The following is a 26,827-nucleotide window of genomic DNA, read 5'->3' on the forward strand; positions in this document are numbered from 1 at the left end:
TTTTGGTGTTTTTTTTAAATCCATCAAAGTATAGTGCCCCTATGTGTATTAAATGATATTTTTATATTTTATTGTTTATAGCAATATGAAATTGCTGTTTAACCAAAACAAGGTTAATTTTGCTGTTGTTTATCCTATCAAACATACCAGTTGAAGATTGTCAATAAACTTGTGCCAGTTGTGAGGTTCGACCTTGAAGTCTCGGGCGAGGGCTGTGTTGAGTATCTCTTGGAGGGAAGCGAGCCCGATCTTCCCGCGGTGACTCCGGTCCACCGTCTGGAATAACTCCTGTAACAAGGGAACAGACAGAATAATTGAAGGAAAGAAACGTGTAAATTTAACTTGCATGCTACAGCTGCCTACGCCAGTTACAATGAAAGTACCCACAGACCACTTGCTTTACATCTTTTTTTTGCACTGCCAGCATACATCAGGCTGCTGAGTTCATACCAGTTCAGGAACAATGACATTTTTTATTCCGCCTGATTCACTGATTTGCATGACGTACCCGTTTTGTGCAGAGGCACGTGATCTGCAACGTGTATCCACCTACACCGATGCTGTGAGTCTGAATCCCCATTTGCATTTTTGTTAATGAATAGTACTGGTTATCCCTTATGAATTGTAAATGACAGCTAATCTTATGACATAAATAAAGCTCATTTCAGAACTGTACATAATATATGTACATAGTCACTATCAAAACATTTCAGAACATATGTTAGATCTACCTATGAATCAGTGTGATGTTAAATTTGTCTGCATCATTTTACCTTTAATATCAAGCTTATATTTAAAGACCAAGGCCAGCCTTACCACATACTGTCGAATGACCTCATGTAGACGTTGGAAGTTGATTTTGTTGTACGCCTCCAATGGTTCACCGCTGAAAATATGGAACTACAGTGTGTGAACAAGGAATTGTACAAATATTGTACACAACATACTTGAAAACAGACAAGATGAAGACCTTTAAAAGCTAACATGAGTGCCTTGGAGTGAATATATGTGCATATCGTCTTGGGCAATAAGTGTACAAAGTTTCATTTGAACATCTTGAACAGTTAGTTAGTATATTATGATAATATTCACCTAATTTTTACTTGAAAACAGACAAGATCAAGTCTTTTGAAAGCTAACATGAGTACTGTGGAGCAAACACCAGCACTTGTTTTTTTACAGTAATTAAATCCAAAGTTATGGGCCTTGATAACCATGCCGCAATTTCTTTGGCAATATATGTACCAAGTTTGATTTGAATGACTTGAACAGTTATTTATAAATGGCAATAACAACAACAACATTGCCAAGGCTATGACAATATCTTTGAAAAACAGAAAAGCTGAAAAAGTTAAGAAGACTTTATACCTGAGTGAGGTGACAACACCTGTCAAGAATGACATCGTCATGAATTCATCAACGCCAAAAAATGTGTTTGAACTTGTGATGTCATATACCTGAAATGAGTACCCTTATGTTATGTATAGTAAAGATTGGTTTTGAGTGACAAAAATGTTGAGACAAATGAATAACAGTTTAAAGAATGTACGTCTAGTTATAAATTAAACACCAAGCCAATGATTTCTTTGAAATTTCCACTCTTAACGGTTTTCAAAAATTGATTTCTTGGTAAAGAAACCCAAACATTTAATAAACTTAAATTATAATGCCAACTAATAGATTGGTGCCGTCAACGTTGTCATAACAGTTACGTCACCAGCAACCCTCATGATTGAAATTATTCTCCTTCAATTAAGCTATAGAAAACAACATTTCAACAAACTCATTAGGTTGTGCTTTGAGGAATTTCTATTACCTGTTTTATGAATTTTTCCTGATTTTGGGAGAACTGTTTTGGAAGCTGTGTCTGTAATTGGCTGTACATGATGTGCCTGCAAAATAAATGTACAAGATCATAAGGCTATTTAAGTATATGAATCCCTTGTGTGGCACCCTTTTGGCGCCAAATATATAATTAAAGATACAATAGTCATATAAACTATTTTCTGTCACAATTATTCGAAATAGTCACCAAAAAGGATATTAAATAAAAAATATCTTTTATAAATATATATTTTTTTAATTTATGGGGTTCAGTAGCAGCCCCCCCAAGTGTCACATATTTGCACCTTCTGAACGCCATTATAAGAGATTAATGACAAAATGAAATTCCCTCACACTATTTTTGTAATGACTCTAGATTTATTAATTCATTAATGTAGATTTAAAGGGATTTATTCTTGTTTTATATGGGCAGACATCAAACACACTAAATATCCTGTGAGATATAGCAAAAAATGCTTATTCCATGATGTAACATCTTCTATTGTTCATATTATGGTAGAGCTTTTTAGGGTTATAATTATTTACAGATGAGACAAAAAAGTAATGCTCTATTTTGGAGAAAAGTGTAAGTAATAAACCATTATATGTCCATTATGTAATGCCTAAAATTGAATTTATCGTTTTTCATTTACCCGATTCTTCTCAAATGAGTGTATATATGTTTTTCAACAAAGTTTAAAAACAAAATATATTGCCGACATAAAATCTGTGAATCCCTATAAAGTCATAAATTTATATCTAAAGCTACTTTCATTTCACAACTTGATGTGAAATGCTCTTCAGCAGGAAAATACCTGCTAAAATTACAAGTAAAACATTTGATTGATTGTTTAGGACTTTATATATGTAAAAAATGTTTGCAATGTCATTGTTTGTAACTTTCAAATCTTGCTATTAAGCTTAACATAGACATATTTATGATCTGCAGTATTTCTGACAGGATTTCAGCTGTACTTGTTTTTATTTATATATAAGAGCTTATCCTGAAATACTTCTGTAAACATTGAGAAGCCATTAATCATGATAATAACTTGAACAAAGCTCTGAACAATGGATAGAGAATTCACATACTAATTCAGTAGTACTGAGCAATTAGAAACTGGATGGTGTCAAAACTGTAAAAAGAAGTTACTTCCCTTTAATTTCGATATTTATAAGTACAATTAGTTTACCCATCTTTATCTGTATCCAGTTTATTGAATGTTTGCTTCAACTTGTTCTGTTCATCTTCTGACATGGTTCTGTGTAATTCCACTCCCTGTAATAAAAGAAAATAATTATGGAACTTGTTAGTCATTTGCCTATTGTCAATGTAAGCATGTGCACCAAGTTTCATGGCATTTTTTTAATTCAAGGTAAAATGTTATTGCATAATGCCATCAACACCCACACACCAGGGCATCTGGGATCACAAAACTCTAAAAAAAAACAAATAAAGCAGCACCTACTGTGTTCACTCTAATGTGGACCTCACTTACAAAGTCTTGTTGTTTTCTAAAGTTTATAAAGATCTGCTTGCATCATATTGATCTGACCCAGGCATCATCGGCACCCAAAGTACACAAGCCATTTACATGACAAGTACCATGGGATCATTTTGTGTTTTGAATGATTTTTAACAGTAAATGATTTGACAAAAGTTTGTGGTTTGGACCATCATGGACTTCAGTGACTTGAAAGTTAATCTTAATTTCTAAGGCCAAATCTTCCCATCAATTTGTATCTGCACAAAACATGTCAAATGTCCCAGAATGAAACACAGAGCTTAAAAGAGTAATAAGTGTATCAAATGATGAACCACTGAGGTTATCAGACAATGGACCACTGGAGGTATCAGATGATGGACCACTGGAGGTATCAGACATTGAACCACTGTGGGTCTCAGACGATGGACCACTGTGGGTGACAGGCGATGGACCAATGGGTAAATTAGACAATTGACCACAGTGGGTAACGGATGATAATACCCATTGAGGGTATCAGATGATAGACCACTGGGATATCAGATGATGGACCACTAGGGGTATCAGACAATGAACCACTGGGGTATCAGGCGATGAACCACTTGGGTATCAGGCGATGGACCAGTGGGATATCAGATGATGGACCACTAGGGGTATCAGAGGATGAACCACATGGGGTATCAGATGGTGGACCACTGGGGATATCAAAGGATTGACAACTGGGATATCAGATGATGGACCACTGGCGGCATCAGATGTTGGACCAATGGAGGTATCAGACAATGGACCACTGAAGGTATCAGATGATGGACCACAGGAGGTATCAGACGTTGGACCAATGGAGGTATCAGATGATGGACCACTGGGGGTATCAGACAATGGACCACTGAGAGTTTAGGACATTAGACCACTGAAGCTATCAGATGATGGACCACTGAAGCTATCAGATGATGGACCACTGGGGGTATCAGACGATGGACCACTGAAGCTATCAGACGATGGACCACTGAAGCTATCAGACAATGGACCACTGAGAGTTTCAGATATAAGACCACTGAAGCTATCAGATGATGGACCACTGAAGGTATCAGACGATGGACCACTGAAGGTATCAGACCATGGAGCACTGGGGTATCAGAAAATTGACCACTGGGGGAATCAGACAATGGACCACTGGAGGTATCAGACAATGGACCACTGAGAGTTTCAGACATTAGACCACTGAAGCTATCAGATGATGGGCCACTGAAGGTATCAGACAATGGACCACTGGGGGTATCAGACGATGGACCACTTGGGGTATCAGACAATGGACGACAGGGGCTATCAGACAATGGTTCACAGGGGGTATTAGAGGATTGACCACGGGATATTAGAGGATGGACCATGGGGGAGTTAGACAATGGACCACTGGGGGTGTAAGACGATGGACCCCAATGGACACTCACCTTGAGGGGGTTGGGTGTGGCTGCAGTCGGAGATGACTGATCCTCTTCGATTGGTTCATCAACCTCTGGCCTATAAAAAGTAAAAGGAAAAACATGGTTACACTAATAAATAAAAACAAATGATAATGCTGTTTAAAACAATAACATGTTGAGATATGCTAATTTTATTTTTATGTTATCAGATTATGATAAAACCTAACTAAGTAATGATATATTTGTTAAATTGTGAAATACTACTATTTCATCTAAAATCAGTAACTTGGTTGTTGAAATTTGAATGACAGCTTTTATTAAAATGTACAAGCATTCTGAATGACTAACATGCATGGTATATTATTTGTTTGGGATATTATACATCTTAAAACTAGCATAAAACGATCAATATTAAATTCTAGCAATCTATTCCAACTAGCAAGGAATACCAAGGGGTGGGGTAAAGATTAAGGTACATATATGTAAAGTCGAAACCCATTGGCTTGATATCGCTTGGCTCGATCTCCTCATTGGCTCGAGCATGATGTAAAGGACCGATCTATTTTTACTCTATATCAGCATTCCTGCTTGGCTCGATATTAATAAGGCTTGAAGTATTTTGACCGGTCCCTGGGATAAAAAGTCAATTGGTTTCGACTGTATCATATCATGATAATTTTTTAACCTTCATGCAATATATCGAATATTAAAAAGGATATTGTTTGGAACCACATATGCTCCCCAAAGTTTACATGAAGGAAAGAATTTAAGGCTGCAATTTTGCACAGGTATTCCATCACAATCATGACATTTAATATTAGAATACAGCCTGAATTCATCACGGAAAATGATTTTAAATTAAGCTTTGAAAAATTATATACATAAAAGTCAGGTCTACAACTTTTAGGAACTGGAAACTTGAAACTAAACTGATCACAGTCATCTAATTAAATAATGTTAGAGATTGAACATCATCACTAAAGTCTTGTATTCATTTCATCACCAAAACGCTAGAGTACCACAAGTGATAATGCCAACGTTCATCTGTTTTCACTTTGCAGTCAAAAAGGGAGCATTATATATTATACTCAATCATCAAAGCTTGGAGTTATGGTTCTAATGCTACACATGTGCATATTATTGTCTCTGGTAACATTTGTATATATATATAATTCAAACATCTTAAACAGTTTTTGAGCTACAACCAAGGATGTTGATTTTGTATGCTAACACCAACGACACCAAAGGTATCACAATTCCTTGAAAAGAAGACAAGCTAAACATGAATGCCTCGGGAAATTGCCAACAATTGTGTCTGTTTGTGTTTTTTTCAAACAAACAATGGGCATAACTCAACAATTACTTATGTCAGAGTTATGGGTCATGCTTTACTTCGTGTATTTGTCTGGAAACATGTTTACAAAGTTTCATACAAATTTCGTTAACATTTTTAGCTATGACCAAAGTATGCCAATGTTGAAAACACCAAAACTATCACAATATCGCAACGACGAGCCAAAAACTGAAAAGGGTGTAGCCCTAAATTCTAGGATCTATGTGCCGCTTAGTAAAGTGACATTTTAGGGAGCCACATGAACATATATTCTTACCAATCCTCTAAAACAAGCTCAATTTCTTCCTCTATAACACTATCATAAAATCACAAGAGATAACAATAATTATGTTAAACAGATAACAAATAACATTTTAATCTCAAATGCCTTTTCTCCATGGATGTACTTAGATAAGTAAATAGTGATACAAATGAAATATTTATGTATTTTTTTACTGTATGTATGAAAATGAGAATTACAAAGGAAACATTACATAATTTTTGTTTTTCTTTCACGTAATAAATTTATTTACAACATACTTGACACTTGAGAAATGAAATGATTAAGAAAAAGTGTTTAACATCTCATCACCATGACGACACTACACCACAATCAACACATGAAACCAGCACCAGACAGCCTTACTTCTTATCAGTCAGTGTTGTATGGGAGGGCGTGGTTTTTGGAACCACGGGTGTGGGCTCCGGTACTTGCTGCAAGTCTCCCTCTTCTGGATCACGGGCGCTCACCGGAATCTTGATTTCGGGTTTCGTTACAGAGTTATGGGGCATTACAGCTGGAGATTCTAGGGACTGTCTATAAGTACATTTGGTACAAAGTTCTACAGTTCAAAGCACAATACAGAGCAGCTGGGATTTTGCTAAATATAGCTAATGGGAACTGTTTTCTGAGTTTCTGTCTATTAATAGAATTTGACTCAGCAATACCAATAGATTCAATTATAACCAAAGCTGTCACCGTAGTGATGAAAACCTCTACATGCCGCCTGAACACAGGAATGGTAAACTTAATTTCCATTTGGAAAAAATCACATGAACTATAACTTTGTCAAAAATTGGTAGCTTATTACTATTAAGTCAAACTTGACCTGTAACTTTATGGTATTAATAATGATTTTCAAATTTTGTTGTGATCTTTAATAGTAAATACAGGAAGAAAAAAGAAACAAAAAACTACTGAAAACCTCACGCCTGTAAACCACAACCCCCCTTACCAAACTTTGTTTTCTGGGGGTATATTTGATTTTATCTACCTTCCATAATCGGCATACCATACAGACGTAATATACTGTTTATTTCAAAGATCAAATCAAATATCACATCTAATTATAAGTTATTCATTGAGTTTGCCTGTACCCAGAACAAACTTTTTCACTTGCCAATTTATATACCTGACATGAACATTCTCTTGTGACTTGAGCAATTTCCATACAGGTTTTTTTTTGAGATCGAGCCATAATGCAGCCAATAGGTGTGGGTGGACCTTTATAAAGTCTCAAACAACAAAGCTCCTGTGACCATGGAAATTTCCATGAGGGGGGGAGGGATTTTATTTCATTTGACAGCCAACCAGCACCATTTAAATGAATATGGTTTATACTATCTTATAGCTTAAAGAATATTTCAAAAAGAAATTGATTTAAGCTGAGTTCCAAATCAAAAGATGAGAGGACACTGCAGGATGGAGAATGTGATTTACGACAGGCTAACCACTAATTTATAACCTTCATTTCCAGACAATAAAATAACTTAATTGGTCTCCAATAGTACTTAATCATTAATACTTCATAATTTGTTTCCCTGCCTGCACAAAACACATTATAATTTAAAGGCCTAGTTTAAGGAATGTTTGGCATGATGATCCCCGGCTGTGCATCCCCTGTTAAATGCACTGGTGTCACAGAAGGGGCCAATTTCCAGTGTATTTGTTTACTGGCACAGGACCATAAAGGGTTGACTATATCTATAATAAAACTTGAGCTGCACAGCAGAATACTCAGATCCGAGATCTGATAGACAGCATAAGGCAATAAAGATTAAGATCAATGGGGGGGGGGCTTTAAGGCAACTTTTGAGTACTGATGAAATTGCTTACTCTGCCCTCCTTGATCATTAAGATTTTACACAATATTTGACTTATGTCCCATTATAAGACAGCTCGAGTATTCATGTAATGAATGACAAAATTGCAGAGTCAAATTCTATTAACTAATGTTCGATAAGTAAGGTTTAGAAAGCATGCATCTATCTATGACCACTCACTTTTGATAAGCTTTATAGACACAAGCAACTCGGGGTAATCTGTGTTGGATGCACAATAATGAATAGTGTAACATTAATAACATTATTAAGCGAAGCTTCTAAATGAAGTTTACATGCAATTAAGATTAAATAAACTTGAAATGAATAAAAAAAACAAAAAGCATAACTTTGTCCATGCTTAGTAAATCATTACTTGTCTTTGTAATTTTAAAACATCAATTAATAATAGAACCATGTGCATCTGAAAAAGCTTATTTAAAGGGACTCTAGACACCGAGAGCTCTATTTTGCGACGCGATTAATGAAACGCAAATTGCGCTGTGTCGCAAACTCGGTCGCATTTCTTGCAACTTGCGACTTTGCTGGATTTGCGATGCGACCATTTATGAAACGGGGCCCAGATGGTCTCAAAATCGGCAAATACAATATTTCCTCAAAACAAGCTCAGAATTGTCAATATGTGTTAGTATGGTGACAATAAAAAATCATTTTACATGATTAAAATAGTATTTTGTCGTTGTCTTTACCCGTTTAAAAATAGCGCACAATGGTTGCCCAGTTTATAGTGTGTATATTTAGCATGTGAATTTAGTCACGTGATTAGAACAAAAAAATATTTTTAAATTTACTGGGATTAAATTTTACATTGTAGACAGACCCAGTAAATTTAGCAGTGGAAAAATACACAAAAACTTTGAAAGATTAATGTGTCACAAGCAATGTGATACGTCAGTAAGTAAGATTCAGTGCGTTGTACACAACGATATCAATTTATATAAGTGTTTTCTATTTTCTTTTTTTCTTGCAATCTGGTGTCTAGTCCCTTTAAATGATAATGTAATGGGAATAAAACAAATAGAGATAAATTGCCCTCATTCTCCTGATGCCTTCGTACCTGACAATGTCTTTTTTCACTTGTCCCGCAGTAACACTTCGTCCCAAAACGGCCGTTTTTGTGTTTCCAGAAGTCACGTTGGTTCTTGACCGAGTCATATGTGCGGGCTGAGATGAACCTAGGAAAATCAGAAAACACATCTTGATTAACATCCAGTGTATATTTTCTGCAATTATTTAAAAATAAAGTTAAAATTCTTACCATTCACTGCTGAGCAACTTTGATGCTAAAAATAGAATAATGTTAGGCAACAATTGCTAAGTAGCAGGCAAATCACTGTTATTGGCCTCAATCAAACATAGTACTGAAGATTACTAAAATTTCGAAAGGTTCTTTTATCGAGACATTTTTGTTTTCGCCAGACTGGTGTAAAAAGAATTTACCGGGTATGCCATTATCTAATCATCGAAAAGCAAATGACAAATTTAATACCCTCTTGTGTTTTTAATTTGCAGCCTCATTGATGATAAAAAAAATGTGATAATTAAACCCTCCTGAAATTGAAACAATCTACAGCATTATGTACATGTAGTTAGCAAACAGCAGCTGTTAATTGGAGCGCCTTGCATATGTATGATTATAATTTATACTATTCATCTATTATAATTTTCAAATCAAAGATAAAAAGGTTTGTTCCAATTACCACAACAAGTAACAAATTCATTCCCTTTTCAAACCACTATCTTAAGTAACACCAAAAAGTGCACATAATCTTATTGCAATACATGTATAAAAGTTGAAATGTCCAATGGCACGAATAAAATTATGCAATTTTGAAATTGTAAAACAACAATTATACAGAAGTTCTATTTGAAATACCCATAATAATACAGAAGTATTTTTCACAAGTCTCTCGAGCCTTGAATATCTCGAGCCTTGAATATCTCGAGCATTGAATATTACATTTAACAAGAGCATCACAAAAAGATATATGAATGCTCATCTGATTTTCACAAATGAACAAGGGGCATAACTCAAGATACGTAATTTTTACCTAGCTTTGTATCAAGTTTCATGTTAAATAATATGTTGATGAATTTTAGTTATATCCAACATTATGGATATGACATGAAAATTGCAAGTTTGGCTATTTATTTTCTTGCATTATCTGTCATGATAACTTTTTAATAAATATCATTATGTATGAGAGTGCCACTGGAGGTACCAATACCCATTGGTTTGTTCCATTTAGTCTGTTCTTATTTCTATTAGCTCAATTGTGACGAAAGCTGAGAGCTTATAGAATCACATTCCAGTCTGTTTCACCAGGGAAGAAACCAGTGCTGGTGTCCAATTTGAGAGGCCATGAGAAGGTACCCCTGGTGGGGATTGAACACACAACCATTGTAGTGAGAGGCAGACACCTAAACCCTTAGATCACCATCACGCCCTTAGTTTCATTTTCAATGTGTGCTGATCTTCTCAAAATGAAGGTGCAAAAGCAATACCTGAGTGACTTCAAGGCTATGACAACAACTTGACCTTTTCTTTGAAAAACAGATGCCCTGTTTTCAAAACACAGATGACGTTAACACCTAGAGGTAATGATGAATCATGATATGGGAGCACTTGCATGATTGCTACCTGGTAAGTATGCCGCAAACGTAAACCGCCACATTGTTATCTCCCCTGTCACAAAAGAAAAACAGCCAGGTGCACAAGCCATTAAAAATAGAGTGCAAATTGCAAGAAGACATCTAGCAAACTTTTCGTTGTTTTCATTTAACTGTTTGATTATAGAAATTTTGAAGTTTTAAATTCTTAAAATGAAAGAAAAGTTTAAATATCCAACGAAATATTAATTATTTTTTTTAATGAATTCCACTGGTATATTTCTATCTTATGAACATTATAATTGACCTGAATTGTAATTAAGTGAGGCAAAAAAATAATACATGTTATATAATACTTATATGATAATGTATTTCATGCACATCATCTTTTATAAACTTCAATATATAGTTTTAAGGATTAGGGTATCGAAGGCATGCGATAATACTTGTGTAAATAACTCAAATACAACAAGAAAAGTTTGCATTTTTGAAATAGATGAATACAGAATCAAACAGACTATTTTACAATTGTTAAAAGTTAGTCAGAAAAATCACACTATAACTGCAGAAAAAAACACAGGCAGAGAACTATTATTTTGTAAACTATACTACATGCAGTTTGATTTTGTATTTTTTAAGTATAATATTTCCCATATTTGTACTTAGAGCATCTTTAAGATGTTTTAAATCCTAATACAAATCTTGTTTATTGTTTACATAACCTAAGTAACACGTTCACTGTAAACAATGTTAACAATTCGCTGCTCGAATTCAGTTTTTATAGAAAAAGATATTCTAATTTAGCTACAATATTTTCTGGTTATACATTTGATTTGAATATGAAAACAAGGGGACATACACTATAAGATAAACACATCAAAACTACCTGTAAAACTAAAAAAGAAAGGTTTGTTCTGTTTAAATTAACAATTCTCAAGTGATAATGATAGGGAAAAGGCGTTTTAACTGATAAGGACTTTTATTACTTATAAAAAATTGTTTCAACTGATACAGACTTTTTTTTGTTCCAACTGATGTTACTAAAAAAAGTATACACAAAAATAACACTTCCAATGTTGAACACCTTTGTTACAAATCTGAATTTAAGTAATTAAATAATGACCTTTGAGTAGCATTTGTGCAGAATTAATATATCAGTTTTAAAACATCATTAAGGCTTGTTATACTGGCTGAATTTGGGTCCATTTAGAATTTGTCATTGTTAATGTAATATAACCATATTGTCAAAAAGAAAAAAAAATCATAACTTTACAAAAACAAAGTACTTGAAATATTATTTATCATAATTTATTACTTTATGAAAAGATTACATATTCAAATAATTAAGTAAGTATCATATATCCAATAAATATGTATATGATATATAAAGACACAAAACATCTATCAAAATTCTGATGAAGGTAAGCATTATGGGTAATTGAGATGCAAGAATTGATCTAGATATACAATAAACAATATAAAAAATAGCCGATTCTTTTAAAATTAAAATAATTCAATACCTTAGAGTTCAAAAAGTGGCATGAGAAAACACATGTATAGACAAATATACAATTTTAGTAGCATTTTATATGGAAAAGACATTTTATAAGACAATAGGATTTTTTCATAAGTTTTTGATAATCAAATTTAAGGACCCAGAGAATATTTGTTTCAAACAAATTACATATGATAGAAGGGAAACCACAGGGAAAACCCCAGTAGTTGAAAACTAAAAAATAAACCCTATTTAGAGGCACTTTTAGGCAAGGGCCCAAACAACAATAAACTTATAAGAGACACAAACATACACACACCACGTACTGGTTTAAGACTTGTTAACACATGTGTTTTCATTGTAAAATGAATTTATATCATTTCTAAATTACACCATATAAGAACAAACTTAAAATTCTTTAGGTCCTTTTGTGATACAAGGGTGGAAAACTATGTTTAACCATTTTGCAAGGCTCAGAATTCCCTTTTTTATGTTGAAAAAATGTGTAAATTCTGACAAAAAATTAATACATTAAAAGAATACAACCTTTCCGATATTTCATTAATTTTTACAAAACAAGAGCACAACAATCGAGTATGTCAACACTCCAATTTTCAAAATAAGACCGGCAAGATTTTGCACACCTTTAACAACCAGGCTCAATTATAACTTTTTTCATACAAGAAAAGCTCAAGACAAGCTGATAAAGATATTGAAAAACAAAAACCAGTTTATATGACACTTCATGCAAAGATAAAATATTCTGTGTAAAACACAAAAATCTGTTTACATGACACTTCATGCGAAAAATAATAATTCTGTGAAATTCTGTTTGAAAGATAAAAACACGGATATAAGAAATAATCTCACCAATCAAGCGTTGCAACATTATTCCTGATAATTCTGAATGTCTTCTTTGCAGACTTATTCCCGCGTCAACATCATCGGCCATTCTTTTTCTACCATGTGACACTGTCTCGCACATTTTAACTTTACAAGATTTGAAACACTTTATTTTTTACAGAAACTCCACTTTCTTAATCTATAGTTATTCCTTATCACCATCTATTCATTCACTTCATGCAAATTTAAAACTTCTTTGATTTTTCTTCCTTAAAGTAATCCAAGACTTGTGTTTTGAAAATGTTCATCGCAAGATTTCAAGTGTATTTTAAATGATTCACAAGGCGTAAGCAAAGTTGTGCACAAATGAACTTAACCTGTCGTACCAACTCCTTATAAGAAAAAATTATGTTATAATCGCTTTCACAACATTTTTATTACAACCATAAAATAAAACATTGTTTGGTAAATCCTGTTACCTCCATGATAAGATCATTGATTATCTTTTTAGATACCACATCTTCTAAAATGAGTCCGTCATTACATTTGAAGTATTTGCAAACAATGTATCGAATTAATCAGCATTATGTCAAAGTTTTGATTGGATAAACTAGTCATTCAATAAATTATACTGACATATTAATTCTTTTACTTAAGCCTAAATTAGATATCTGCCAATTTATTTTGAATCTGTTTATTGGGATAAGGATTATCCCTAATCCACGACTCGGATTAATCTTTGCCGCTATTGCGTAAACCTACAATTTATGTGTTTTTGATAAACACACTACTTGATGGAAAAGTTTCATTAACTTGTAGACATAAGAAGTCCTGTAGAACTTAGCACTTTTGTTACCTCCGAATGCAATGTGTGTTCCTATCTTCTTACAAAAAGAGGGGAGGGTGGGGGGGAGGATTAAACCAAAGTAACGTAATTCAGTTGATGCCAAAGCTGACATCTGTTCTGTCAGGCAACCAAAGGCAACAACTGTGCTTTTATTAAATTCTGAATTATGGGCCTCACTTCACACTGGGCAAATTGTAAAATATATGTTAACATTTGTACAAAGTTTCATGAAAATTACTTGAATATTTTTTTAAGTTAAGGCCAAGTTTGATGATTTTGCATGCTCTACTGTCTCACCAAGGCTATGACAATACCTAGAGTCTTTGAAAAACAGATAAGTTAAACATGCAGCCTTCTTTCACCTGTTTCACACAGAATGTTTCAGAGTACGTCTACATATTGACGATAACATTTCATGTATCATTTAACATTTTTAATCTGAAGTGTAAACTGCCATGCTTTTGAAAAAAATAATATTGCAGCAAAGACATACAGGTAAGAAATGTTTTGATTGGAGATTGATTCATTTTTAAATTGTTTGTCTCTTTAAGTAGGTGTTATGATCTCTCAGCCCAGTTGTTGTGACATTTCTTATACAATTTATAATAATATCAGCTTAGCCTGATAAAACTTAACATAACTCCTCTATAGACCTTCTTCTAATTGAGATTTCAAAGTACTCTCTAATAACAAACTGTTTATGGATGGACAAATTTTCTATGGAATTGTGTTATTTTCACTCCTACGCATAGGGTACAGAAGGTAGAAAAATTAGCTCTCTATAATTTATGCTTATCAAATGTTGCCCTCCCTGAGCCAATTTATGACCACCGTGTGTAAGAATGTTTTGCAAAGTTCATTTTAACAGATTGATATTAGAATCATTTATGATAATTTACCCTGCCATGTTGGATTTATCAATGTTCTCTATACAATGTTTGATTGTTCACATATTAAAACTTTTAATATCAAATATGTAAGTGTCAAGTTATATGTTTTGTTAAGTGTGGATGTAAAGTACCAGTATGGATGGAACATGTCTAGTAAGATGCCATTCCTAATAGATAAGACTTACCATTATATACATATATATTATATACACATAAGTTGTTTTGTACATCATTACATTATCATATACACTTCACACATCAATCCCTGATATAATTGTTATATATATTAATGGAAAATAACTCCATGCAATATTATAATTATCATTTAGACACAGTGACACCAGTATAACCATTCATGCATAGCATGCTTTTTCAAAACAAGCACGGGGCATGCCTGGCGTGTATCAGACGTAGTTAAGAAAGCCCCGACTCCCTCCAAGACCTGTTCCGTATCGCGGAGACGGAGACATCAACAGCCCCTGAGATACGGGGTATAAAGTCAAATCGGGCGATTCACTGGGTTTAAGCTGTCGTCGAGGTGAGAATGGAACGGCGGGTGATTTACTGGCCATTCTCATGACTGGTGACATCATCGTTGACTGGCGGGTGACATAGGGTGTCCAAGTGTCCTCCATTTCGTAAGAAAATGGGTTTGGAGTTTTTATTTGAATGGGCTCCCCCTTTTGGGCCCGGAAGTTTTCTAGTAAGAGTGAAGATGGGACTCAGTGCATTGAAACTTAATGAAGTAATGTCTATTGTTTAAAAACCAATGGCTAGATATTGTTTAAAATCTTAAATGTTCATTCTGTTATCATTTTTAATAAAAGAAATTGACACATTGGAATCAAGGTGGTAAAATATCATTTGTCATTTTATTTCACATTTTTAAAAAAAAGAAATTCTAATTAAAAACCATTGACAAGTATTGTTTGGAAGAATGTAATGTAAAGCTTTACTCATTTTCAAGGTAAAGGTAATATATAAAAACAGGTATAACTTGAAGAAACATTACCAAATGAATTTGAATTTAACTCCCTTATCACAGAAAGAATGTTACATCACACGGTAAAATGTCACTCTCCGTTACCTAGATAAAGCATACAAACATTTGTTACAATTGTACATGCGAAACTCACACGCCGTCAATTTCTGTTTAATACAAGCAACATACGCAGAAGCATTATAGCCACTCTTCAGTCATGCAAGCCTTCGTACACATTGAGCGAAATACCAACTAGCATTTAAAAATCTAAGATTGTTCATCAAATAACTAGCACATAATTTTTGCTACGTTACAAATATAAATATATAAAAATTACTGTCCAGGTACCACGCATTGTTGTTTTGCAAAGGAACTAGTTGCTCCAATGATAAAATAAAAAAATCAGGAATACGTCATGAGTCACTCTTAAACACATACAACTAAATTAACGTAAAAAGTTGTTCAAGTGAATAATGCAACAATTTTCAAATTCTACGTAAAAATAGTTTTTCAAGTGAAAAACGCATTGTTCGATAATTCAAGAAAGGGCTTAATGTTAAGCCATGATCATACTGGTTGGTATTCTAAGCCTTGCTTTTATACTCTCTACAGTGCGTTTTTCCTTCGATAGGATGATCGGGGCACTTGCACCTGCGGGAAAAATATAATGCAAAATACGTGAACACATGCCTAAATATATCATCCATGATCATACAGGGAGGGCTTATCATGCAATTTAACGATTAAAATACATATATTCAATTGCCTTCTGTTGAAACTTATGTATTGAAAAAAAGGCCTGATGGGAAATATTAAGATATCATATAACCAGAAGTTTTAAGTTTGAAGACTCACTTCTTATAACTTTTAACTTTTAATCTTTCCTGATTATTAAAAAAATCGCTATAAATAATATTTAAAGAAATGAATAATTATAGAAAATGCTTTTTTAAATTTTTAAAACTTAAAAAATTGCCAATGAATACCGGAATTTTTTATGAGATGGTGTCTATTTATAACAATGAAATGTTTCAACGAAAATGTATAGTATGAACACAAAAGTAAATTCATGAACTTATTTATGAATCATATTTTGAATTAATTTTTTGTCGAAAAATAAAATCGCCAGCAATGATAAATCGAACATTAAGGCACTTATTGGGGATTTCATTTTTTTTTTTCCATCAAAACAGTGGTATTCCTACTTTTGAGTTCATTTAATACAACTTAAATATCAAACCATCCTGTTACTACTCTAATCATCAACGAGATTCATCAAAAGATTAAACCAATCAAAATTCAAGGACAAATTCATTCTGTTAGTAAATAAACTCAAAAGTAGAAAAACAACCTATAACAGAGTGTCCCTTGATTTACAATTTAATCAAATCTTAGCAACCTAGTTATACACAATTTCAAGTTTTATTTTCGCAAGAGAAACACTTATGAATATCCAAAATGTGTAGGGCAAATTTTGCCTTTTAAAATGAAAATGAGAATACAGTAAACGATGTCAAATGTCTATGAGCATGTGATAAGGAATGGGAATTTCTAATTATGTGATTTTGTTAATTTTTGCAAACGCTAAACTTTGAATATGTAAATAAAAAATATCAAACAGATTTTCCATCCTTCTTAATTCAAGCACTGTATAGGTATATAAAGCACGCTTTAAAAAGGAATAATACAATATTCACATTATAAAGAGGCTGCGTAACATGACGTGTATGTGAACTTGAACATGTAGATGCACATACCAGTATATGTAAAAGTTACAGTTGAGTATTAAAACTTGTTTGTGAAACTGCTATTTCAACTTGTTCTTGTAGACTCACATATAACACTTTTCCTGTGCTATCATACAAAAACATGTACAATGTACATATGCCTGTTTGACGAAGAGCAAGAAAAGGAGTCTACACGTCATATCCATACAAGATATGTTTTGCAACTTCTCTTATTGCATCAAAACATACACTAAAAAATGTAACTGTGATAGAAATAGGTAATCGAGTTTTTAGTGCAGTAACCTCACTTAATGTGTAATTACTTCCCTTGATTTTCTCTGTGTATTACCTCCCAAATTTTTACAGTATTTGTATTACCTCCCTTGATTTTAGCGTTATGTATTACTTCCCTTGATTTTCATGTATAACCTCCCTTGATTTTCAGTCAGTGTATAACCTCCCTTGATTTTAAATTGGTACATAATGTCCCTGAATTTCACAGTATGTGTATAACCTCCCTTCATAAGCACAGTATCTATGTATTATTCCATTTTTCATGCATTTAGAAAAGCGCACAACACTCAAAACAAAGTTATATTGTTTCATGTTTAAGGTTTTGAAATATTAACAAAATTGCTGTTTTTTTCTGTTCGTTGAAAACATTTACTAACATGTACATTTTATTTAAACTATCAAACACATATAAATCATAGTTTAAAAAAATTCTCAATACTTAAAATTCACTTTAAAATACATTGTATGTTTTTATTCTGTATTTTTTCTTTTTTATAGAAATCTTGGAGAAATAATTCGAAGGCGCAAGACACAAATAACTATAAATGAAAATAAACAAGTAAAGTCTGTCTTGCGATCAACCCACAATTAACATATTTGGAGCAACATTAACATCACCACCATATCCACTCTGATTAGATGGTTAGAACAGTAGTTAATAGGTAAGTAGAGGGTTTCTGGGGTAAATATTATACAAAAAATAAGTACCTAACAAGTAACCCCGGTTATTAATCTTTGGCAGGGACGCTCCCTGGTCTAAGGGATACTGCCGCATTTGTTTTGTGTGGATGCGGCCCGTTTCTGGATTCATTGAATGTCTTTCTGGTGAGAATGGGCTCGTCACTGTAAAACGAAGGTGTTACAAAAACCATAAACGAAACGATACATTGACACACAGATGCAAGTGCTCGGAGAATGTAGTTTTTCCCCTGTAAACCTGTGTCCAAAACCAAGCAAAACATTTGACTTGTGCTAAACATTTATGCTAAGTAGCTTATTCTAGTTTGTAAAATGTAAAACATATTATGGTTTTGAGCCAACGTAATTGTCAATAAATAACATCTAAAATTTCGATAACTAAGATTTCAATAGCTGAGGAATAAAATGAAAATGGCTTTGTCTAACAAACTATGCAATTGTTCGTTTTTACAAGATCAGCTCATTGGAGATTTTAACTGATTGAAAATGTAATGTTGATAGATAAATACTTGACAGAAAGCTTTGATTCAGCCAATAACTATGACCATGCGATTCATAATCAGACTGGCTGTAGTAATGAATAGGTAATTGTGTATGTTATGTTAATACCTAAATGTCTATTATAGTTTGAACAATCTTTATATCTACTTGTTCAATGCAATGAATTGTTAATTCTTATTTAATAATTATGAACATCTGAAAAGTGGGGAGTAATTTTATGTTTTTCCTAAAGCGGATTTTTTTTTTACATTTTGCACAAGCCATCTTAGCAATCCAATTATGATACATTGTTACATTATACATTCTACATCTACCATACATATATAGCATGTTAATATTCTACCCTTTGCAAATGAACTAAGCATTGCATATTTATCAATCAGTTAAAAACATTTTTTTTTTTTTTTTTTTTTTTACATCTTATAACGGTTGACAGTTGAATTGGTCAGTTGAAGGTAAACCAATGCAAGCTCTCCGGACAATGTATGGATGCTTTAGGGACATGAGCCCACTTCTTTATTAATTAGTTTAAGATGATATGTCAATGTCAATGCCAAATCTCTGATGTTGCAGTCAGTATCTTTTGATTGACAGAGATGTTGCACCTGATTTGAAATTCACTTGTCGAATTTAAGCTAAATTAAAGCCATTTTCACTCAATGTATCAAAGAGTTAAAATGCTAAGATCATTTGCAAAACGTAGTATCTACATTACATAGTTTCTCATCATATTATAACTTGAAAATAGAAATTAGGAAAAAAGAACACTTATACAAGACAACGAATAATCAACATATTTTTGTATGTTTGTGCAAATACCAACTCCAAGAAAAATCATACCTACATCAAGACATATACATCAACACCAAAAACTATTTGCAGTGCTTTTTCGCTCACCTTTTTGTGAATGGGGCCATGGCCCTTAAAATTGGTAAACCTTTTAGTTTTGGGGTTTGAAGCATTACAAGAGCCAAAAGTTACATTAAAACAAATCTGAACTAGTTTTTAAGAAAAAAAGAATGACACAAAACTCTGCCAAGGATTGTAAATTTTCAGGCAAACTTTTGTAAAATAGAATAGTTTTTGTGACTGTAAATTGGGTCACATTTCGGCTCCATATTCAGAAAAAACACACTGATTTTTATGTTCCTTTTCCACACATATAACAAACTCATTATAAGCATTATGCATTTTCTAAAATTTCCTTGGTAATTTGTTTACCAAATGATGAAAAATTGCAACAAATGTACCCATATTCCTTTCTTAAGGACAGGAAGTAGACTATTAGGTACTTACATTCGTCTTCTAAATCATAGTTAATATCAAATAATCTTCGGGGTTTTCTTGACATGTGGTTTCTGAAAAAGTAAGTTATAGGCAATGTTAATATAGTAACACTTAATCTGTGTATACTATTGACAAGCAGAGAAAATACAGTAAATAATAGTTAGATGACATTATAAGAATGCATAAGAATGGGCAGAGTGAGCATAGCGAACGAGCCCTTCTTCTTCATTAAGAAAATACTTCAGGTCATCTAAATGACTAAGAATACATCCTCATTGGGTGATACATTGATAACGCAAAATATGATGCAAGGAGTGTGTATCGAATGAGTGGCAGTAGACGGGCCTAAGTTTAAACGAAAAGGTGAAATTCTTAATGGATAAGTCTTGTACTATATAATTGCCTATCTGCAATTTCATTGGCTTAAAATGTAGGTTGTAACTTGTATTCTAAATATTTTGACACACACATTGCTTGTTAAATTTCCAAACCAGATGAGACCATTTCATTCACATATTTCAAATTTATAACTTTCTATATCAAACAGACATTAAATCCCAAAATATTCTCGAAATATCAAACCACAAACATTGCAACTAACTCTAAATCTTAAATTCTTTGAAGGTTGATTACAAACCAAACACCTACTCTGGCAAGATGAAGCCGCGACCGTGGAACAGGTCCTTGGCATGTTGTGGCAAGATGAGTGATTTCAGCTTCTGTATCTCACGCTGAATCTCAAATCTGGTGGCAAGAAAAATTATAATAATGTTTAGTGTAGAATGTCATGTATTATGGAATTTCAGTAAAATTATTTTGAAGATTAGGCATGGACGATTGGTGCATAACTTTTTCTGTTTTATGCGGAGCGCATCACATACAAATTGCTCATCAATTTTTCCATGTTAGTCAAGAGGCAGAACTTATAAAACTTATGAATTGAAGTAGAGTAAAATGGACACCACAATACATGACTGTGCACATTATTTTAGGGCAAATTCTATTGCTGATAATCTGTTATCGTTTTCCAATCCCCAAAAGTATGTATTTTTCCCAAATGGTTGATAAAAAAAATCCGCATTATTTTTTTTATTTTTCAATTAAAGGATTTCTGTTTGAAAAACTGTAGTTTATAGTTGTTGAGATTATATAAGACCACAGATAAATAGTTAAAATAAGTAATAGAGTATATTCAACGTACATAAGTTATTATAAAACAATCACAATTTTGTAAAAAAAAAAAGAGCGAAAAATTTCCAATATACCAGCAGGTATTGGTCATTGTTCAAAAATACTGAGAAGAAAAGATGTGGACTACGTTTTATTATCAAAAACAATTAAGTTTCATGAAAATATTTTGAGCGTTTATTGAGTTTTAATTTATAATTCGCCAAAGGTTCAAGTTTTATATTGCACAATACTTTAGCTATATCGACTAAATATGCAGATTGCTTTCCTATTAAATTAACCATTTCATAATGTCCACCATTTTTATTAACTGCCAATATTGTTCAACTGTTTACCTTTCAGCAAATTCCATTTTTTTGCCTCCCATGAGGAGATCAAGCTGGGCGCGGTGAGGTAAAACCTCACGTCGACGTTTGATCCCTCGTAACCGCTCCATATACTCCAACTCAGCCTGTAGTCTTTCGCGTTGGTTCAACCTGTCACATAAACAGGACTAAATTTAATCATATGCTTTCTGGAGGTTCATAGAGAAATACCAGGTAAACATTATATAAATATTGACTGCCTTGAGGGTGACAGTGGATATTGTCAACCTGAGGTAAATACTGTTGACCGAGGCAAAGCCAAAGCCTTTTTTATTATACCGAACAAAAACAATTTCATGACGTAAGAAGGTTACAGTGCAGCAGAGGGTGATAGTGTGGGGTGATTGTCGAAAATATTGCCCTGGTGTGTTTTTATTACGTGTTCTATAGAAGTGAGGTATAATAAAATTTAATATCGTATACTTAAAGTTGGTGGTCACCAAGCCAGACAAATGGTTTTTTTCCGGGCACCCAGTTTTCCCGAAAAAAAACCCACAAGAACTCACTCTCCGGCAACATTGTGCCAATAAAAGTGACTTACCATAAGTGAATATTACTTTCTTCAAGGTAGTTGTAAAATCAATACAGTTTAAACTAATATGGTATGTCTGACGGGCATGACTTGTGCAAATCTGATTGGGTGAGACAGAGGTCATCAAAAGACATGTAGACTCCTTAGATGTACAAACAATCATATTTTATTATACAATAAATCTAAAAATATTTTTAATGCAAAACTAGTCCTGTTTTCAAATTATAGCCTGCTCCGTTTTAAGCAGCCATAGGCTCAGGCGAAATATGAAATACAGCTATGACAAAAAAATGCAATTAAATTTTAAATAATTTACAAGCGTAACAACAATCAAGAATTATGTTATCTAGGCACTAAAACACTTTATAGTAACCATGTGGACCATGATTCAGACGAGAGCCAGTATGTAAAAGTAGTTGACTCAACAAACACCTGTTCAGCTATGGAGTAAAAACAGCACTGAAAGCATTATCATGATAAAAACACACTTTTGGGTTAGTTGTTTTCTTTTTTCTGAAAGGGGCATAACTCAACAAGTATTACCAGTGTTACTTCCCTTGCTACATATGTGCATTTTGTAAATCACAACACATATACTAAGCTTAAAACGAATATCTTGAATGGTTTTTGAATTATGGTTTTTGAACTATTGCCAAGGTTAAAGGTTTTACATGCTGATAACAATGAAAAACAGACAAGCTAAAATTTAATGCACATTGTTTGAAATTTATTTGCAGGCCAAGACTAAAAAGTCTATGTGGAACTACACAGTGACCTATACAACCTACCCATCGAAGGCGAGCTGGTATCTGTCAGTATGCAGCATGACGCCGCGCTTGGGGATTCCTGCCATGATGTCATAGCTACCAAATGAATCAAAGTGACGCCGTGATACCGGTACCTTCTTCATTGTGGTCGATGACCTGCATTATAAAGCATAATAATAGATAGGGGAAATTACAAAAATCAAATCATGTATCATTTATAGCTGTGTGTGAAAACAAAACTGGCAGTATGAATTTGTAACGGCATCTGAATTATGTTTTTTATTTAGTAACACAGACTGCCTACATGTGAATATTGTATTCAGCTGTAGAGCAATTACAAAATGATTCAGTTTACTAAAAATATCCTACCTACCCAGCAGGAAAAAAACAATGAGTCTCTAAGTTTCTTCGAAACAAATATCTAGAATACTTTGCATGAAACACAAAGCTTTAATAACTCTCAGATCTGAAATATCATGTAACATCAGAATATTTAGATTGTTATAAACCTTAAAACTATAAAGTTAGCAATTCAAACATTAAAATGTAACTTAAACTTTATAGATATTGATCGATTAATGAGTTAAATAATCTTATCAGAAATTAAATAGCAATCACAACAATGACATCAAATTTCATGCAAAGGAATGTCAAAATACATTGATTCTAACACGACATTGTCTGACTTCGAAGGAGGTCTGCTTTTATCTACGATGGTGTAGTTTGCATAGATTTTTACACTCTTTTTTGGCTACCAGAAAACAAAAAGTTAGAAATAAAAGTTGGAGCACTCTTTTGAAAAAGTAGGGATATTGAAAGAAGGGATTTAAAGGGCCAAAAGTAGGGATGGTAGCGCTCCTTACTTACCTTTTTTGAGGCAAATAAATCAAGTATATGATAGAGTTCAATTTTAGGGTTCAACAAAAAGTGGAGCAGGTGAATCTCTAACTTATTGGTGTTTTTTGGTGCAGTTGTCAGAATCAATCTGCGTAAAATTACTGAACAAAAAATTGAAAAAATCCTTAACTGTCATAGTCCCATACAAAAATGCAAACACCAAGTATATGCTTCCTTTTACTACTGACACTAGTTTCACAATATGCCTTGGTGGAAACAGACTGACTAAAATATACTCTCTGAAACTATTTGTTTGGGCATTTGTCAGAGTTGATCTATGCAAAACATTTACAAAAATTCTCCATTGTTATTGGGGGGTCTGGGGACATAAAAAAGTAGGGTAAGTGGGACTTTTCCAAGAAAATAGAAACAAACAAAAGCATTAAAAAGTAGGGAAAAGTAGGCTCCGCTTGACAGCCTTCACTATGTTGCAAATGACAAAGCAACAGCTGTGATGATGATGTAATGTTAGTTTATAGGACATTGCAGCTTTCTGCTGTTCGACATAAAATTCTTTTTTAATGTAACAGGCGTCCATGCATACAAAATCTCTATCTAAAATGATTGGAAGAAACTTTGTCTAAGCTTTTTCAGCTTTTCGTTTTTAAACTAACTTCTAATTTGTTTACTAAATACATCTTTGAAAAATTGACTATATATGAATAGATCAATGCAGGTCATTTCATAAGCAGTATTTATTCATTCTCTGTTCAAAAGTCAGGGCAATTAACCTAATCTGCAACTGACCCTTAATTTGATAGACTTATTTTTCCATGATCAGAGCTTATTTGATTATAGATTTAGATTTTGAATATAAACTTAAGGAACATGAAAACTCAAACGATAAGTTTTTCAATACAGAACTGTGTCATTTTAAGACTAAACCATCGTATATAATTTCATTACAAATGGTTACGTTTTAAAGTCTGACACCAAAGGTCAAAAATATCAATCACTAGGTCACAATGATTAAGTTTAAAGTTTAATACATTAGGTATTAAAATCCAAATCAATATTGAAGTCGAATACTTCTGACGTCTTTGCAATATTTAAGATTAACAAAAACTGTCTTAATCAATTAATAACCTGTAAAACTGCTACAAATGGCTGGCAATGTAAAGATTAGTAAAGATCATAGTGTAAATTTTTACACCCATAATGCATTTTTTTATTTTAACATTAAAAAAACATATATCTTCAAACGCTTAACCATATATTACTTTACAAATGGGACCTAGTGTTTCAAGATTTTAGTGGTATTGCTAAATTATCTAACAGTAGTCTCATATTTTGCTATATATTAATTAACCTAAAAGGTAGGTTCACACTATGAACGTTTGAACCAGCGTTGGCAAGCATTTGAAAAGTCTAAGAAATAAGCCCAAACGCTGGAAAAATTACATTTGCGAGAAGATATTTTTACAGTCACACTAAGAACGTTTTACATCCAGCACTCATCAACTTTTATGTATGTTTTCTAGCTTTTAACAGCATTTGGCAGCATTGCATTTATTTACTTTTAGCGTAGGCATTCTTTTGCCAACGCAGATGTAATGTATGTGCAGCTTTTGCCGACTTTGTCTAACTTAGACAAAGGAATACTCAGCAGTGGTAAGCTGAGGTCAGCGTTCGCCAGCACATCAACTCTTATAAACAGTTTATTTCACTAGGAGAGCTGGTCGTATACTATTATGCCTAAACATCGTAGTGTGAACCCATTAAGTCAGTACTGCAGTTGAAAACAATCTTCAGAAATCTGTGACCATTTTACAGATTTAATTTTACTAATATTACAACCAACTAGTCTTGAATGAATTATACAGGCCCCAGACTCATTTTATATTATATCAACATTTAGTATCCATATACATGTCCATTTTAATTTGTTAAAATCAAATCTGAAACAACACGCAAACAAATCCAGTTTCTATAAACAAGCTATAAATATATGTACAAACATCTAAAACAAAATTCAAATGCTCACTTCTAGTCACAGAAAATTGTTCAAAGGTAACAAACTAGCAACACACGCTGCCAAACTACGTTACGTGCACATTTTACTTACAACGTAGGAGTTCCTATTTGGGAACCTTCTAACTTGCTGAACCTTTCAGGACTTTTGTACAAAAACAAAAGATTCAAACCATTTACCATTTTTTCAAGCTTGAAAAACATCTTTGATGAAAACAAGAATGGTTTTTCAGAGATGTAAACTGAGGGCTGGTATTCAATATCGGTCTTAATTGGATCTTAGAATGATGTAGCTAATCGGATCACTTGTTATTAATAACTGACCAATGGAGTGATTGAAGACAATAATGTATGACACTAAGATTAACTAAAGTTGCATATTGAATACCACCTCAGGGGCCGATTCAGTAAGCAACCTAGATTGAACTTTAAGATTAGAAACAAAGTGTTTTCATTGGCCTGTATATTTAGCTGACCAATAGGCTAAATTGAAAAATGGAGGCATGTTTAAGGATGAGAATAAGATCAGTGTTGAATGTAGGCCCACATTTCCAAGGATTAAGCAGAACCAATTAGGCCAGCATATAAAAATTGTTTGTTTGTGGTTAACTTACCAACAATTTTGTGAGTGGAATGTTGGTAGGGAATGTTTCCCTGTAGTATACACGTTTTGGCTACTAATGCCCCTTTTAGGAAAGAGATGGGGGAAAAAAGTGACACTGCAGACGGCCAATTTTTGTTTGAGTCAA

At 33.2% G+C, this 26,827-nt stretch overlaps 1 protein-coding gene across 14 annotated transcripts in view; it reads right to left on the minus strand.

Moving 5' to 3' along the window:
- LOC128238598 (uncharacterized) overlaps positions 1-26,827 on the minus strand; it is a 44,150-nt gene that overhangs the window by 5,205 nt on the left and 12,118 nt on the right. For 3 of the 14 annotated variants that reach the window (XM_052954679.1, XM_052954687.1, XM_052954683.1), the window contains 16 exons: positions 26,173-26,223; positions 23,232-23,366; positions 21,882-22,022; positions 21,007-21,102; positions 20,368-20,429; positions 18,580-18,714; positions 15,311-15,568; positions 10,825-10,869; positions 9,241-9,358; positions 6,709-6,879; positions 4,757-4,826; positions 3,018-3,103; positions 1,817-1,892; positions 1,369-1,457; positions 817-886; positions 148-288 (listed from right to left, as the gene is read on the minus strand). In XM_052954679.1, the coding sequence (XP_052810639.1) occupies positions 148-288; positions 817-886; positions 1,369-1,457; positions 1,817-1,892; positions 3,018-3,103; positions 4,757-4,826; positions 6,709-6,879; positions 9,241-9,358; positions 10,825-10,869; positions 15,311-15,568; positions 18,580-18,714; positions 20,368-20,429; positions 21,007-21,102; positions 21,882-22,022; positions 23,232-23,366; positions 26,173-26,223 (1,744 nt within the window). Of the gene's footprint in view, positions 1-147; positions 289-816; positions 887-1,368; positions 1,458-1,816; positions 1,893-3,017; positions 3,104-4,756; positions 4,827-6,708; positions 6,880-9,240; positions 9,359-10,824; positions 10,870-15,310; positions 15,569-16,423; positions 16,502-18,579; positions 18,715-19,968; positions 19,993-20,367; positions 20,430-21,006; positions 21,103-21,881; positions 22,023-23,231; positions 23,367-26,172; positions 26,224-26,827 lie in introns of all 14 variants that reach the window. The other 11 variants (XM_052954680.1, XM_052954689.1, XM_052954688.1 and 8 more) reach the window with 9 other exon arrangements.

This window comes from Mya arenaria, chromosome 6 (genome assembly GCF_026914265.1).
Source record: "Mya arenaria isolate MELC-2E11 chromosome 6, ASM2691426v1".
NCBI lineage: Eukaryota > Metazoa > Mollusca > Bivalvia > Myida > Myidae > Mya > Mya arenaria.